Below are 15,874 nucleotides of genomic sequence, written 5' to 3'. Positions count from 1 at the left end.
ACCCATTGAATCATTAAAACTCGCTCTGGGTGGAAGCTGGTACCGGGCTGCGAACTCTGTACCTACCAGCCTTATGTCCGATGACTTAGCCACGACGCCACCGAGGCCGGTATTCCTGAACAATGTAATGCTTACAGTCGATACAGGGTTATGCCCCTTTGGTGAGTTGGCATATATGTGAGCTGTATGATTTGTGACCAGTAAAATGTAAATGTTTATAGTCGCCATTGGTATACGTAGCCCAGTGGTAAAGTGCTCGCTTGATGCGCGGTTGGTTTGGGATCGATCCCCGTCAGAATGCCAATGGGGCTATTTCTCGCTCCAGCCAGTGCACCAAGACTGGTACATCAAAGGCTGTGGTATGTACTAGCCTGTCTATGGGATGGTGCATATAAAAGATCCCTTGCTGCTAATCAAAAAGAGTAGTCCATGAAGTGGCGACAGCAGGTATCTGGAGGCATCAATATCTGTGTGGCCCTTAACCATATGTCCGACGCCATATAACTGTAAATAAAATGTGTTTAGTGCCTCGTTAAATAAAACATCTCCTTCCATCCTTCCATTGGTCTGTTTCTCATTCCAACCAGTGCACCACAACTGGTATATCAAAGACCGTACTATGTGTTGTCCGATCTGTAGGATAGTGCATATAAAAGATGCCTAGCTACTAATAGAAAAATGTAGCGGGTTTCCTTTCTAAAACTAAACGTCAAAATTACCAAATGTTTGACATCCAATAGCCGTCGATTAATAAATCAGTGTGCTAGTGGTGTCGTTAGACAAATCATTTTCCATTGTAATGTTAGTGTTTATAGTGAGAAAAGGGTTGTATACCTTTGATGAATCTCTCACCTGTGTAATTTGAGACTAGTGTAATTTTCATTTTAAGTTATTTTCGTGCTTATATCCAATTAAGGTCCAAGCACGCTGTTCTGGCCACACACCTGAGCTATCTGGGCTGTCTGTCCAGGGCAGTGGGTTAGTTGTTAGTTGGTTAGTGGTTAATGAGAGACAAGAGGGTGCAGTGGCTTTACACCTACCCATTGAGCCCTTAAGAACTCGCTCTGGGTTGAAGCCGGTACCGGGCTGCGAACCCTGCACCTACCAACCTGCGCCACCGATGCCGGTTAGTGTAATGTTAATTTTCATAGTAATTTCAGAGTTACGTACCTTGTGTGAAGCTGGGCGCTGTGTTATTCGTGCCCAATGTAATCGTAATCGTTATAGCTGCTACGACTGTCAAATTGCTACCCCCAGATACCGGCGTATTAGAAACACTTCTTACAATCACACTGAACTGAAAAATAATGTTTAAAATTTAAAAATAAAATTTTAATAATGAGTGTGCAATTGTAAATAAATACACAACTAAATAGAATGCAAATCATATAGCACGTCCATAAATGAATAAGAACACAGGTAAGTGCAAATAAGATAATGTGCAAGCATGAACCGAAAACCGGTTTGAATCGCGTATGTATTTATTTCACAGATTGGTCAAAAGTGATCAGTGTCTGTGTTTAAAGGCATACTGCCACATGTAGTTTAAAGGCATACTGCCACATGTAGTTGGAATGCTACATAATGATCTAGGTATAGTTTGAAAGAAAGAAAGAAATGTTTTATTTAACGACGCACTCAACACATTTTATTTACGGTTATATGGCGTCAGACATATGGTTAAGGACCACACAGATTTTGAGAGGAAACCCGCTGTCGCCACTACATGGGCTACTCTTCCGATTAGCAGCAAGGGATCTTTTATTTGCGCTTCCCACAGGCAGGATAGCACAGACCATGGCCTTTGTTGAACCAGTTATGGATCACTGGTCGGTGCAAGTGGTTTACACCTACCCATTGAGCCTTGCGGAGCACTCACTCAGGGTTTGGAGTCGGTATCTGGATTAAAAATCCCATGCCTCGACTGGGATCCGAACCCAGTACCTACCAGCCTGTAGACCGCTGGCCTGCCACGACGCCACCGAGGCCGGTAGGTATAGTTTGAGTCTCATACTTAAGTTTCTGCTGATCTCTGTCATACCAAAAGTAGTTTATTTTTAAAAACCATTAATTTCCATCTGTTTGCCTCAGGGGCGGGACGTAGTCCAGTGGTAAAGTGCTATTTCTCGTTCCAGCCAGTGCACCACCACTGGTATATCAAATGCAGTGGTATGTGTTGTCCTGGCTGTGGGATGGAACAAATGAAAGATCACTATTACCAAATGTTTGACATCAAACAGCCACTGATGACATTAGCATATACAATGTATCTCAGCTACCATAAGCAATGTATCTCAGCTACCATAAGAAATGTATCTCAGTTATCATACACAATGTATTACAGTTACTATAGACAACGTATCTCAGTTGTCATGTACAATGTATCTTAATTATCATAGACAATGTATCTCAGCTACCATAGGCAATGTATCTCAATTATCATACACAATGTTTTACAGTTACTATAGACAACGTATCTCAGTTGTCATAGACAATGTATCTTAATTATCATAGACAATGTTTCTCAGCTACCATAGGCAATGTATCTCAATTATCATACACAATGTATTACAGTTACTATAGACAACGTATCTCAGTTGTCAAAGACAATGCATCTTAATTATCATAGACAATGTATCTCAGCTACCATAGGCAATGTATCTCAATTATCACAGACAATGTATTACAGTTACTATAGACAATGCATCTCAGTTATCATAGACAATGCATCTCAATTATCATAGACAATATATCTCAGTTATCATAGACAATGTATTACAGTTACTATCGATAATGTATATCAGTTATCATAGGCAATGTATCTCAATTATAATAGACAATGCATCTTAATTATCATAAACAATGTATCACAGTTATTATAGACAATGCCTCCCGACTGCCACAGACGATGTATCACAACATGTCACAATTAAAACATTGATTCCCTATATTGTAAAGATTACTAAAAACCCTACATGTACAACATAATCTTCAGTGGTGTTTCTTGTCAGTGAACTGGCTACATATATATGGTTATCCTGAACACGAAACAGATTCTTTCCATTCTGAGGATTGCCAGGAAGTAGGCCCATGGTCACATTCGAATAGTCTCGTCCATCCTCGTCTGTGTACGCTATTGTATCGACGCTACTGCCAACTCTTGCATACTGAAAAATAATATTGTGATAACTATGGCTGAAGTGTATTTAATGAAAGTCAAATAGAATGTATGTTTAATATCAGTCAAACAGAGTGGGTGTTTAATGTCAGTCAAACAGAGTGGGTGTTTAATGTCAGTCAAACAGAGTGGGTGTTTAATGTCAATGAAATAGAACGAGTGTTTAATGTCCGTCAAACAGAGTGGGTGTTTAATGTCGGTCAAACATAATGTATGCTTAATGACAGTCAAACAGAATGTATGTTTAATGTCAGTCAAACAGAATGTATGTTTAAAGTCAGTCAAACAGAATGTATGTTTAAAGTCAGTCAAACAGAATGTATGTTTAATGTCAGTCAAACAGAATGTATTTTTAAAGTCAGTCAAACAGAATGTATGTTTAAAGTCAGTCAAACAGAATGTATGTTTAATGTCAGTCAAACAGAGTGGGTGTTTAATGCCAATCAAATAGAATGGGTGTTTAATGTCCGTCAAACAGAGTCGGTGTTTAATGTCAGAACATAATGTATGCTTAATGTCAGTCAAACAGAGTGGGTGTTTAATGTCAGTCAAATAGAATGGGTGTTTAAAGTCAGTCAAACAGAATGTATGTTTAATGTCAGTCAAACAGAGTGGGTGTTTAATGTCAGTCACACAGAAGGGGTGTTTAATGTCAGTCAAATATATTGGGGGTTTAATGTCAGTCCAACAGAATGGGTGTTTAATGTCAAACAAACTATGTGTTTAATGTCTGTCAAATTGAATGGGTGTTTAATGTCATTCATACAGAATACAGTTAAGCAGCAGTGTCAAATGGGAGGTAGTAGGATACACAGGTGATAGCAGACCAAACTCCACGGTTAAGATGACAGATGGGTCAGTTCCATGGAAGGTCTAATGGTTATGTGACAGGAAGGACACTCACATGGTAGGACTAATGGTTATGTGACAGGATGGACACTCACATGGTAAGACTAATGGTTATGTGACAGGAAGGACACTCACATGGTAGGACTAATGGTTATGTGACAGGATGGACAATCACGTGGTAGGACTAATGGTTATGTGACAGGAAGGACACTCACATGGTAGGACTAACGGTTATGTGACAGGATGGACAACCACGTGGTAGGACTAACGGTTATGTGACAGGATGGACACTCACATGGTAGGACTAACGGTTATGTGACAGGATGGACAACCACGTGGTAGGACTAACGGTTATGTGACAGGATGGACACTCACATGGTAGGACTAATGGTTATGTGACAGGATGGACAATCACGTGGTAGGACTAACGGTTATGTGACAGGAAGGACACTCACATGGTAGGACTAATGGTTATGTGACAGGAAGGACACTCACATGGTAGGACTAATGGTTATGTGACAGGATGGACACTCACCTGGTAGGACTAACAGTTTTGTGACAGGAAGGACACTCACACGGTAGGACTAACGGTTTTGTGAAAGGATGGACACTCACATGGTAGGTCTAATGGTTATGTAACATAATGGATACTTACATGGTAGGACTTATGGTTACATGACAGAATGGATACTTACGTGGTAGGACTAAAATCTAAGTGGATACCTATTGGTAGGACTGACGGTTGTGACAGCATGGACAGGTACATGATATGACTAACGGTTACGTAACATGTTGAATACTTACATTATAGGACTAACGGTTGTGGCATGGTGAACACTTGCAATGCAGGACTAATGGTTATTTTACATGGTGGACAGTTCCATGGTAGGACAGATTTAAATGTTGGGATGGACAGGTCTGTGGTAGGATTACCTGTTATGTGCTAGGATAGAAATGACCATGTTAGGACTAACGATTATGTAACAGGATGGGCAATTCTATGGTAGGCCTAACATTTGGGTAAGACAGGCTACCTGGCTAACACTGAAATGCTGGGTTTTCTGGCTGGTGTTAAAGTGAGGAGCATGGTCGTCAATATCTTCAATTTTAATCACAACTGTTGTTTTAGTGCTCTTTTGTGGTTGTCCTTTATCAGTGGCCGTCACATTTACAATTAGGAAATCCCCGACCACCTCTCTATCAATCACTGCAGTCTGTGTTAGCTCGCCAGTCGAAGAATTAATTGTAAACAGACCTTGGTGTTCTAAAATATACAATACTATAAATATCTGTCTTAGCTCGCTAGTTAATGGATTAATTATAAACAGGCCTTGGTGTTCTAAAATATACAATATTATAAATGTCTGTCTTAGCTCGCCAGTTGAAGAATCAATTGTAAACAGGCCTTGGTGTTCTAAAATGTACAATATTATAAATGTCTGTCTTAGCTCGCCAGTTGAATAATCAATTGTAAACAGACCTTGGTGTTCTAAAATATACAATACTCTAAATATCTGTCTTAGCTCGCCAGTCGAAGGATCAACTGTAAACAGGACTTGGTGTTCTAAAATATACAATACTATAAATATCTATCCTTACTGAAATATAAATATAATATTCTCTAATATTTGTGTTAACACACCAGTTGTAGGATCATTTATAAACAAGACTTGGTGTTCTGAAATATGTAATACAATCAACTGTTGTTTTAACTGAAATATAATTATAATGTGCTTAATATTTGAAACTGAATAATTATATACTGTATCAATTATCTGTAACTGAAACATAATTATAATATACTCATTATCTGTGTTAAATGAAATACAATCAAAATATACTCAATATTTGTGTTAACTAAAAGATAGTTGTAATATACTCAATATATGTGCTAATTGATATACAATTATAATACACTCAATATCTGTGCTAAATAAAATACAGTTATAATACACTCAATATCTGTGCTAACTGATATACAATTATAATACACTCAATATCTGTGCTAAATGAAATACAGTTATAAAATACTCAATATCTGTGCTAAATGAACCATAGTTTTAATGTATATATATATATATATATATATATATATATATATATATATATATATATATATATTCTTCAAAAAAGTAGGGAAACTCTAATAAGAATTTACAATTGTCAAAATTGTAAGGTATATTAGGTGTGGGGAATGGTTTTATAATAACAGTGAATTAATTGGGCAAACATTACAACCGGTAATTCAGTATTACAGTAGGTCTTGTGACCACCAAAGATCTTTAAGGACGATTGGGGTCAGAAGTGAAATTTGAAAGTTGACGTATTTTGTTTTTTTATCAATAAATCGCAAATTCAAACAATAAAAATCACTAAAAACAAAACAATAACAACTGTATAATCAATAGAATGAAAAATATTGACAGAAATAATGTTCCACAGTGATTAATGGACCTTTCTGGAAATGGTCAAAATCGAGAATGACACCCCACGTACGTGTACGGGGCAACTGCGTGATGCTCGTGCAAACTATGGAATGTGTTTCGGTGTGTTGATAAACAGACCTGAACGTTCTTTACTAGAATGTCTGTTGTCAAAACGTATGGTCGGTCTAATAGTTGATATTAACATTAATATTTCAGGTTCCCCCACTTTTTTGAAGAGTATATATATATATATATACAGTTGGATCTCGTTGGCTCTAAACCTCGTCGGTGCTCGAGAAAATGTTCGACCCATCGGGTAGTTCGACCGAACTATTCGGTCAATATCGGATATTTCAGTAACATCAGTTAGAAAGTTGAATTAGATACATATTATTTTGGTAACTACAAACTTAAACATTTCATCAAGGTGTTATATAGCAAAATATCAGTGAAAGGATTTATTAGAAATTACTCCAATTGTGTGACGCACAAGCCCTTGTCGGTATTAATTAAATGTGTTGTTGCTGAAGTGATGACATTTCATTAACTCGCCCATTGTTTCATTTAAAACTGATCTTGTAGACGTGTTCAAAGTAACGCTTCACGCCGAGGCCATTTTGTGCACTAATTGTTGATTGGTATCACAGTTCATCTAACAGTTACCGTAACACTAGCTGTACTTGAAAGATCATTACTGATAGCCGATTAACAAACAACATTACAAGTATGGTAAAGAAAGGTTTCCATGGCGATTGTTGCGATTCTCCGATTCATCGATTTATCATCCATTAAAGGCTTTTGTAGGAGATATCGCTGGCACTATAATTTGCGATATCCCCTGCGATATCTCCACAGGAGATATCGCTTCTTATAATCTTGATTGGTCAAATTTTAATCACAAGACAATGTTTTGTTACGTCACTGTGTTTGTGTCAGCGCTAAACCTACCATTAGTGACGTCACGCCACTGCCGTTCTGCTAGTTAACGAGTCTACCGCTGACATTCAACCCACATTACTGACATTATTTACAACTGTCGCAAATTAAAAGAATGATAATGAATGATAAAAAGAATACCACACTCGAGTCTTGTGATATCATAATTTATCAGCACTCGTTGATAAAAGTCAAAAAACCCTCGGCAAGCCTCGGTTTTCATAATATTATCAACTCGAACCAAGCCTCGGATTTCATACTTTTATCAACTCGTGCTGATAAATTATGATATCACAAGACATGAGGGGAGTATCCTCTATAGCTCGTCCCGCCTAAATAATTAATCCGAAGGCTGTAATAGCCAACTGCGCAAGCGCAGCAATTGTTGCTCCTTTACGGTGGTTTTCCATTTAATATTTGATGGATCACCAGTTCGAGGGAACTATAATCGACCCTGGGCGTGTTCGACCCATTATCAGTTAACATAAGGGTTTACCGAACAAAAAACTCGGGACTTCGTTTTTGGTTCGATCGTTGCAGTGTGTACGACCCTTCCGAGGTCGAGCCAAAGAGATTCTAATAGATATATATATAATATATATATATATATATATATATATATATATATATATATATATATATACACACACACACATAGTGAAACCCCTCAAAACCGAGGGGAGAGACGTAGCCCAGTGGCAAAGCGTTCGCTTGATGAGCGGTCGGTCTGGGATCGATCTCCGTCAGTGGGCCCATTGGACTATTTCTCGTTCCAGCCAGTGCACCACGACTGGTACATCAAAGGCCGTGGTATGTGCTATCCTGTTTATGGGATGGTGCATATAAAAGAACCCCTGCTGCTAATCAAAAAGAGTAGCCCATGAAGTGGCGACAGCGGGTTTACTCCCTCAATATCTGTGTGGTCATTAACAATATGTCCGACGTCATATAACCGTTAACAAAAAATGTGTTGAGTGCGTCGTTAAATAAAATATTTCCATTTCCCTCAAAACTGGACCCTCAGTAAACCGGAAATTCCTCCAAACCGGACGTTTTACACGGTCCCGTGATTTGCGTATCTTTTAATACTAAAATTTATCCCTCTAAGCCAGAAACCCCTCTAAACTGCACCGGTCGAAATTAGCCGGTCCCATTGTGTTCCTTTAATGCAAATTATACCTCAGAAAACCGGACAGTACCTACTCAGCCGATAATGTGATTGCGTACGCAGAGCTAATTGCATGAGCGCATGCTCCAGTGTCACTGTTGTGCAGTTGACAAATACCAATTAAGGGATTAATTAACAGCTTTGATGTTTAAATAACTGGAGGAAACACATGTACTCTCTTTATTCTGAGGTCGATTTTTACAGAGTTAGATTAACTTACGAATTTGACTGAGCTCCTTCTCATAGCCTACATGTATGTCGCACGATTACCGCAATGAACGGCAAAGCAACTAGGAATTTAATTCATTTTTCCAATTGTTTGAACCTTTTTTTTTCTTCTTTTTTTCTTTGCAAAGTTTATTTAACAAAATAAAGAGTAAGCAAGAGTAAAATTGATTGGCTTGGTTTTGTGGAAAATGTGTCAACAGTATTTCATTTTAGTATTTACTAAACGCGGCCATGTTGTATTATCGCTTGATGATAAACTTAAAATAATTTGAAAGTTCGAAAGTGTTCCTGGTTTTTTGGGGGCAGTTTTATTAGTTATTATGTCAGTAGAGAACACTAACCAACAAACGGTTTATCTCAATACTGAAACCGGATATCCCTCAAAACCGGACTTTTTCCTTGGTTCCATGGCTGTCCGGTTTTGAGGGGTTTCACACCCCCCCACACACACACACACACACACACACACACACACACACACACACACACACACACACATATGCATATACAAATGCAATATTAAAAAATGTTTTCAATCAATGTGCTCTTTTATGAAACCCACTCACCTGGCAGAGATGACAACTGGTATTGGCAGTCACAAATTACCTCCTCACTATGATTCCGATCTTTTGCCTGAACCCAGTTTGGGAATGTCACTGGGTTAGCTTCTTCTATAACAGTAAACATGTAGCTCTCCGGAAACCACGGACGTGTGTTGTCATCTGATATTTTAATAGCAACCTGTTAATTAAAACAAGGAATACAATGCAAGACTTGTTGATTAACCCCAAGACTATGGGGTGTTGTCATCTGATATTTTAATAGCAACCTGTTAATTAAAACAAAGAGTACAATGAAAGACTTGTTGATTAACCCCAAGACTATGGGGTGTTGTCATCTGATATTTTAATAGCAACCTGTTAATTAAAACAAAGAGTACAATGAAAGACTTGTTGATTAACCCCAAGACTATGGGGTGTTGTCATCTGATATTCGACAACTGACCTGTTGCTAAAACACAAGGTCGGGGGTTGTCATCTGATATTTTAATAGCAACCTGTTAATTAAAACAAGGGAGTCACAATGAAAGGCTTGTTGATTAACCCCAAGACTATGGGGTGTTGTCATCTGATATTCGACAACTGACCTGTTGCTAAAACACAAGGTCGAGGGTCGTCATCTGATAATCGAATATTCACATGCTCATTAAAGCCAAGGATGTTGGGTTGTCATGTGATATTTAAATACGAATTTGCTCATTATGATCATCAAAACCATCGATGGGGTATGTCATCATCTCATATGGTGAATAACAACTTGTTCGTTCCGTTAATTAAAACAAACAGTGGGTATGCCGTCATCTCAACTTGTTCGTTCCGTTAATTCAAACAAACGGTGGGTCTGCCGTCATCTCGCATGGTGAATAACAACTTGTTCGTTCCGTTAATTCAAACAAACGGTGGGTATGGCGTCATCTCGCATGGTGAATAACAACTTGTTCGTTCCGTTAATTCAAACAAACGGTGGGTATGTCGTCATCTCGCATGGTGAATAACAACTTGTTCGTTCCATTAATTCAAACAAACGGTGGGTATGTCGTCATCTCGCATGGTGAATAACAACTTGTTCGTTCCGTTAATTCAAACAAACGGTGGGTATGGCGTCATCTCGCATGGTGAATAACAACTTGTCCGTTCCGTTAATTCAAACAAACGGTGGGTCTGCCGTCATCTCGCATGGTGAATAACAACTTGTTCGTTCCGTTAATTCAAACAAACAGTGGGTATGCCGTCATTTCATATAGTGAATAACAACTTGTTCGTTCCGTTAATTAAAACAAACAGTGGGTATGTCGTCATCTCGTAACCGAATAACAACTTGTTAATTCTGTGAATTAAAACCAATGATGAAGGGATGTCATGATCCGATATTTGAATAATGACATGATATGAATGAAAATTTGTTGTCTACAAATTGCGTAATCATACGATATTGAGAACTGGTTTCACCAAAGGTAATAAATTACGGTTTCTGTGTTCTAATTGTGGTGTCACAAGTGGAATAAGACGTTTAACCTATTTTTGTCCTTAAGTAAAACAAAACAAAACAACACTTTTATGTTAAATGATACCATTTAAGAACAAATATCCTCATATATTGAATCCTCATATCAGACACAAAGTGTTGTTAAGTAATACATTCATATTTATATTCATATTAGTACTGGTGGCGTGGGTGGCCACATCTGCAATATATGCACCACTCTGAAGAACACCTACCTTAGTGTGGCTACTTTGGGGCACGTCTCCCCCATCAGTGGCAGTTAGAATGAGGTAGATAAAGTCAGGTGCATCATATAGAGCTTTTATAACTGTTACCTTTCCAGATGATGCAATGATTTGGAAGTATTTGCTCCCCTCTGTCAAATAAAGTAACACAAATTTATATAAGAATTGTTTCTCATTTTTGTGAACTTATCAATATATAATAATCACAAATGTTATAAAATCGTGTAGCTATGCAAAGTGATTCCATACTAAATTTGTGGTGGTTAATTGTAAAATGTTTTGTAAAAATCCTAATTGTAAAATGAAAAAGATATAATTATTACTCATTTTGTAATGATTAGTAATACATGTTAATTGTGTAACGAAAAAGTGTAAATTATTGTTTAGTTTGCTACGTTTTGTAACAATATTAATTATAAAATGAAAACGAAATATTATTATAGTTTAGATGGTCAACAAATCTTCCACACAAGTGATATTAATCATACGTGTATTCTCAAGAATTCCAAAAATTTACTTGAAATCATTCACTTGCAATTCAGATCAACAAACACTAATATTAAATCATTTTATTATTCAACATTATGTCGAACAATACCCCACGACAAATTTAAGGAAAAACTCAATTCCTTAATCAACGTGTTACAACATACAGTGAACGAAGAAATAAATACATAACTATCTTCCACGGATGTGGACAATTCGTAAAGACAGATAGTGAAACCATACTAAAGTACAGTAATACGCTGGACTTCATCACTGGCAACAGGGGCGAGACGTAGCCCACAAGTAAAGACAGATAGTGAAACCATACTAAAGTACAGTAATACGCTGGACTTCATCACTGGCAACAGGGGCGAGACGTAGCCCACAAGTAAAGACAGATAGTGAAACCATACTAAAGTACAGTAATACGCTGGACTTCATCACTGGCAACAGGGGCGAGACGTAGCCCACAAGTAAAGACAGATAGTGAAACCATACTAAAGTACAGTAATACGCTGGACTTCATCACTGGCAACAGGGGCGAGACGTAGCCCACAAGTAAAGACAGATAGTGAAACCATACTAAAGTACAGTAATACGCTGGACTTCATCATTGACAACAGGGGCGGGACGTAACTCGGTTGATGCGCGGTCGATTTGGGATCGATCCCCGTCAGTGGGCCCATTGGGCTATTTCTGGCTCCAACCAGTGCACCACAACTAGTACATCAAATGCCGTGGTATGTGTTATCCTGTCTATGGGATGGTGCATATAAAATATGCCTTGCTGCTAATCGAAAAGAGTAGCCCATGACGTGGCGACAGCGGGTTTCCTCCCTCAATATCTGTGTGGTTCTTAACCATATGTCTTTAAACAAACTATTTCCTTCATTGACAACATATATATGTCAAGTGTGGGAAATAGCCTTCCCCGCCCATGTGCTCCACTACTAGCCCGTTTACTTCTGTAGGCATATGAATCAGAATTTCTGACTAATCTGGTAAAATCGAAACACAGAAATCAGGCTGAAATATTTAACTTTACTTTGCATTATATTAATGATCCTGTATCATTTAATAATAGCAGGACTACATATTACTTTCCAGTGATTTACCTACAAGAGTTAGAAATAAAAGAAACATTTGAAGGTATTAAATCTGTATCATGTCTCTAACTATGCATAGGGATTCAAAATGACATTGGTCTCTAAACTAAGTATGATAAATGGGATGACTTCGACTTTGCAATAGTCAATTTTCCCTTTATGTCGAGCAATATATACTGTCTACATGACACAACTTCTAAGATACCTTATGGGATGCTCATTGTACGCAGATTTCAAACGTCATATCATTCTGGTACAGAATTGTTCTATCAGGTTATGATGCCCAGTGGCTCTTGAGAGGCATTCAAGAAGTTTTACGGTAAAAATTTAGAGGCTATCTCTACTAAATACGATGAATCACTGACCAAAGTGATGGCTTATGTTAATCCATATTTTGAACTTTTAAAATGGCTACGAACTATGTATAGTCTCTATTGTAAATAAAGTTCAAAAACAAATTACTAAAGGTAGGTTCAATCTGAACACGGCTAAAGACGACAAGCCTTGCAATTAGAGAGTAGAACCTTACTTCCAGAAAGAGATAGTTTAACATCTCTATTGTCACCAGCATCGCGGTCTGTTGCATTAATGGTTGACTCATTGAATATAACATGCCCCAGAGGTACATCCCTCGAGATCGTCACATTGTACGGGCCTCCTTCAAACATGGGTGGGTTGTCGTTGACGTCTAGGACAGATATCGTCATGGTAGCTGTTGTGTTGAGTCGCACCGCCAAGTTCTGGCTGTCATAGACGATGATTTCAATAGTGCACACCTCCGTTGACTCACGGTCGAGTTGTCCAGCAACTGTCAGCTTACCAACAGTTACTGAAGAAAATGATGATTGTTTATTTAAGACACAGTTCGGTTGTATTATCGTTGTTCTCTCTCTCTCTCTCTCTCTCTCTCTCTCTCTCTCTCTCTCTCTCTCTCTCTCTCTCTCTCCATACATACACACACACACACACACACACACACACACACACACACACATACATACATACATACATACATACATATATATATCTATATATATATATATACATCTATATATCTAATATACTGATCTTCAATGAAAACGCATCTCTCAATAATCAGTTATTGCTTTTGCTCTATTAATAAAAATGTACAGTAACTCTAACCCTTATTTTCTATTTTGCGGTTACTTTACCCCTAGAGGATAACATCTAGTTATAAAAAAACCCAGTTAAATATACTACTATTTCTTGGCGTATCATTTTCTAAACGACATATAACTGGTGCGTTTTCATTGAGTTTCGTTACATATTATATGTTCCATTCAAGCGATGTACAATTTGACAATCGAATCCTCAGTTTATATATATATATATATATATATATATATATATATATATATATATATTGTATGTGAATATCTGCTGTGCTAAGAAGTCTGTTGCTTAAAGCAATAAAATAATTAAAAGACTGTTACAATTTAATGTGGTGTTGGTAAACAATGTTCGTGTTCTTCAGTTCGCAGTGAACACGACCATCGTTTGAGACACACGTTATTACACAGCTGCAATTTCACATATTAATGAAACACTTTATATGCAGGTGTTGTTACTTTAAACTTGGAAAGTTATAGCTAAATATAGGTTCCTTATTTTATACTCGAAAAACTTTTACAAATATTTTGCTCTACGTGGCTACACAATTAAAATACAACAAAATTATCCAACAGTATTAGCAACGGTCTAGGACAAGGACACGACAGTGAGTTATACTTGTTGGAAACCAAGGAATGTATTAAAACGTATGAAACATGTGTCAGTTTACACAATTTATAAACCAGCAGTACTGGATCACACGTAATTCTAATATAGTTTATGACGATAGTGTTTTCTCTCTTTATATCGCCTTGATTTTGCTCATGATTAAGCCTGACCATGTCAGGAAAAAGACCATTTGTTATAAAAGGATATATTGTATATTGTTACAGTTACAATGTATACATACTTTACAGTGGACGTTGGACAATAAATTATCACAGTTATAATATACTCTCCCAAAAAAGAAAAGTACAATGCTGGATTTTATTAATATATACGACACTTTTACACACAACGATGTACAAATCATGAATATAATGTCATTGGTGATCCAAACATACTGTCTTTGTTATAATCGACAAAGCGCAGCCACCATGAAATACACAATTATGCTAATTTAAAAACAAAAACCGCCCCCATCTGCAAACCACGTTATCTCTGCACGTGCGCGTCCTGAACGCAAAATATGAATATGTGCGCTATAAAAATGCAGGGTTTTCAAGTACTTGTCCTCGTTATTTTGGTTACTGCACAACATCAAACACATGTCCCGAAAGTGCGAAGCACAACGAAACAATGTTATTGATTGTTTACAAGCAGGCGAATCCCGTCTTTCATAGTAAGAACGTTCCATGTATCTCCAAGTAGCATATGGAGATTGCGGTATCGGTTCCAGCAACGTCAGACAACACGTGGCCTTTCCAGATCAGATATACCCTGTGTGACTATTGTGGTGCAAGACCGCTACATACTGGTAATTCATCTACGGCAAAGGACCACCACGTCAGCCTCTACTGCTTCCGTAATACCGACTACGTTAAGCAGGTATTCGAGCCAGACCTCGAGTAAGAGGTGTCATTTTGACTCAACAACTTCGTCCACTACAATGTCAGTGATGTCAAGTCCACAGAGTATGGCATCAACTGCGATTTAGGAGTGACGAGTCTCGATTTTTTGCTTCGTCGCGGTGATGGAAGCTGTCGAGTGTGCAGACGTCGTTCTGAACGTTATGAACACTAGCTATTTCACACAGGAAGTGGATAGATTCGGTGGTGGTAGTGATGCCGTGTTAGTGATACCGTGGGCAGCAATTTCAGACACTGGCTGGAACAACCTGGTTCACATTCAAGGCAACTTAACGGCACATAGATATCGAGATGACATTTTGCAGCCACACGTCCTTCCAATTATGAATATCGCTAACGTTGTGTTGCAGCACGGTAATGCAAGATCACATACAGCTAGACTAACAACAGCATACCTATACACCAACAACATTCATGTGCTGCCCTGACATGCGAAATCTCTGGATTTGAACCCCCATAGAACATTTATGGGATGAGTTGGATAGACAACTGAGACAGCATCAACCACAGCCACATAATATTCAACAGTTGGCACTGACACCACAGAGA

At 37.9% G+C, this 15,874-nt stretch overlaps 1 protein-coding gene across 1 annotated transcript in view; it reads right to left on the bottom strand.

Moving 5' to 3' along the window:
* Positions 1-15,874, bottom strand: part of LOC121390585 (protocadherin Fat 4-like) — a 69,951-nt gene that overhangs the window by 26,262 nt on the left and 27,815 nt on the right. The window contains exons 10-15 of the mRNA XM_041522436.1: positions 13,195-13,494; positions 11,065-11,204; positions 9,352-9,526; positions 5,062-5,291; positions 2,976-3,167; positions 1,171-1,297 (exon numbers count right to left, since the gene is read on the bottom strand). Coding sequence (XP_041378370.1) covers positions 1,171-1,297; positions 2,976-3,167; positions 5,062-5,291; positions 9,352-9,526; positions 11,065-11,204; positions 13,195-13,494 — 1,164 coding nt within the window. The remainder of the gene's footprint in view (positions 1-1,170; positions 1,298-2,975; positions 3,168-5,061; positions 5,292-9,351; positions 9,527-11,064; positions 11,205-13,194; positions 13,495-15,874) is intronic.

The sequence above is a fragment of the Gigantopelta aegis genome, chromosome 15 (assembly GCF_016097555.1).
Source record: "Gigantopelta aegis isolate Gae_Host chromosome 15, Gae_host_genome, whole genome shotgun sequence".
In the NCBI taxonomy this organism is placed as follows: domain Eukaryota; kingdom Metazoa; phylum Mollusca; class Gastropoda; order Neomphalida; family Peltospiridae; genus Gigantopelta; species Gigantopelta aegis.
Note: the sequence above shows the minus strand (reverse complement) of the source record. Positions and strands in the feature narration are given on the sequence as shown.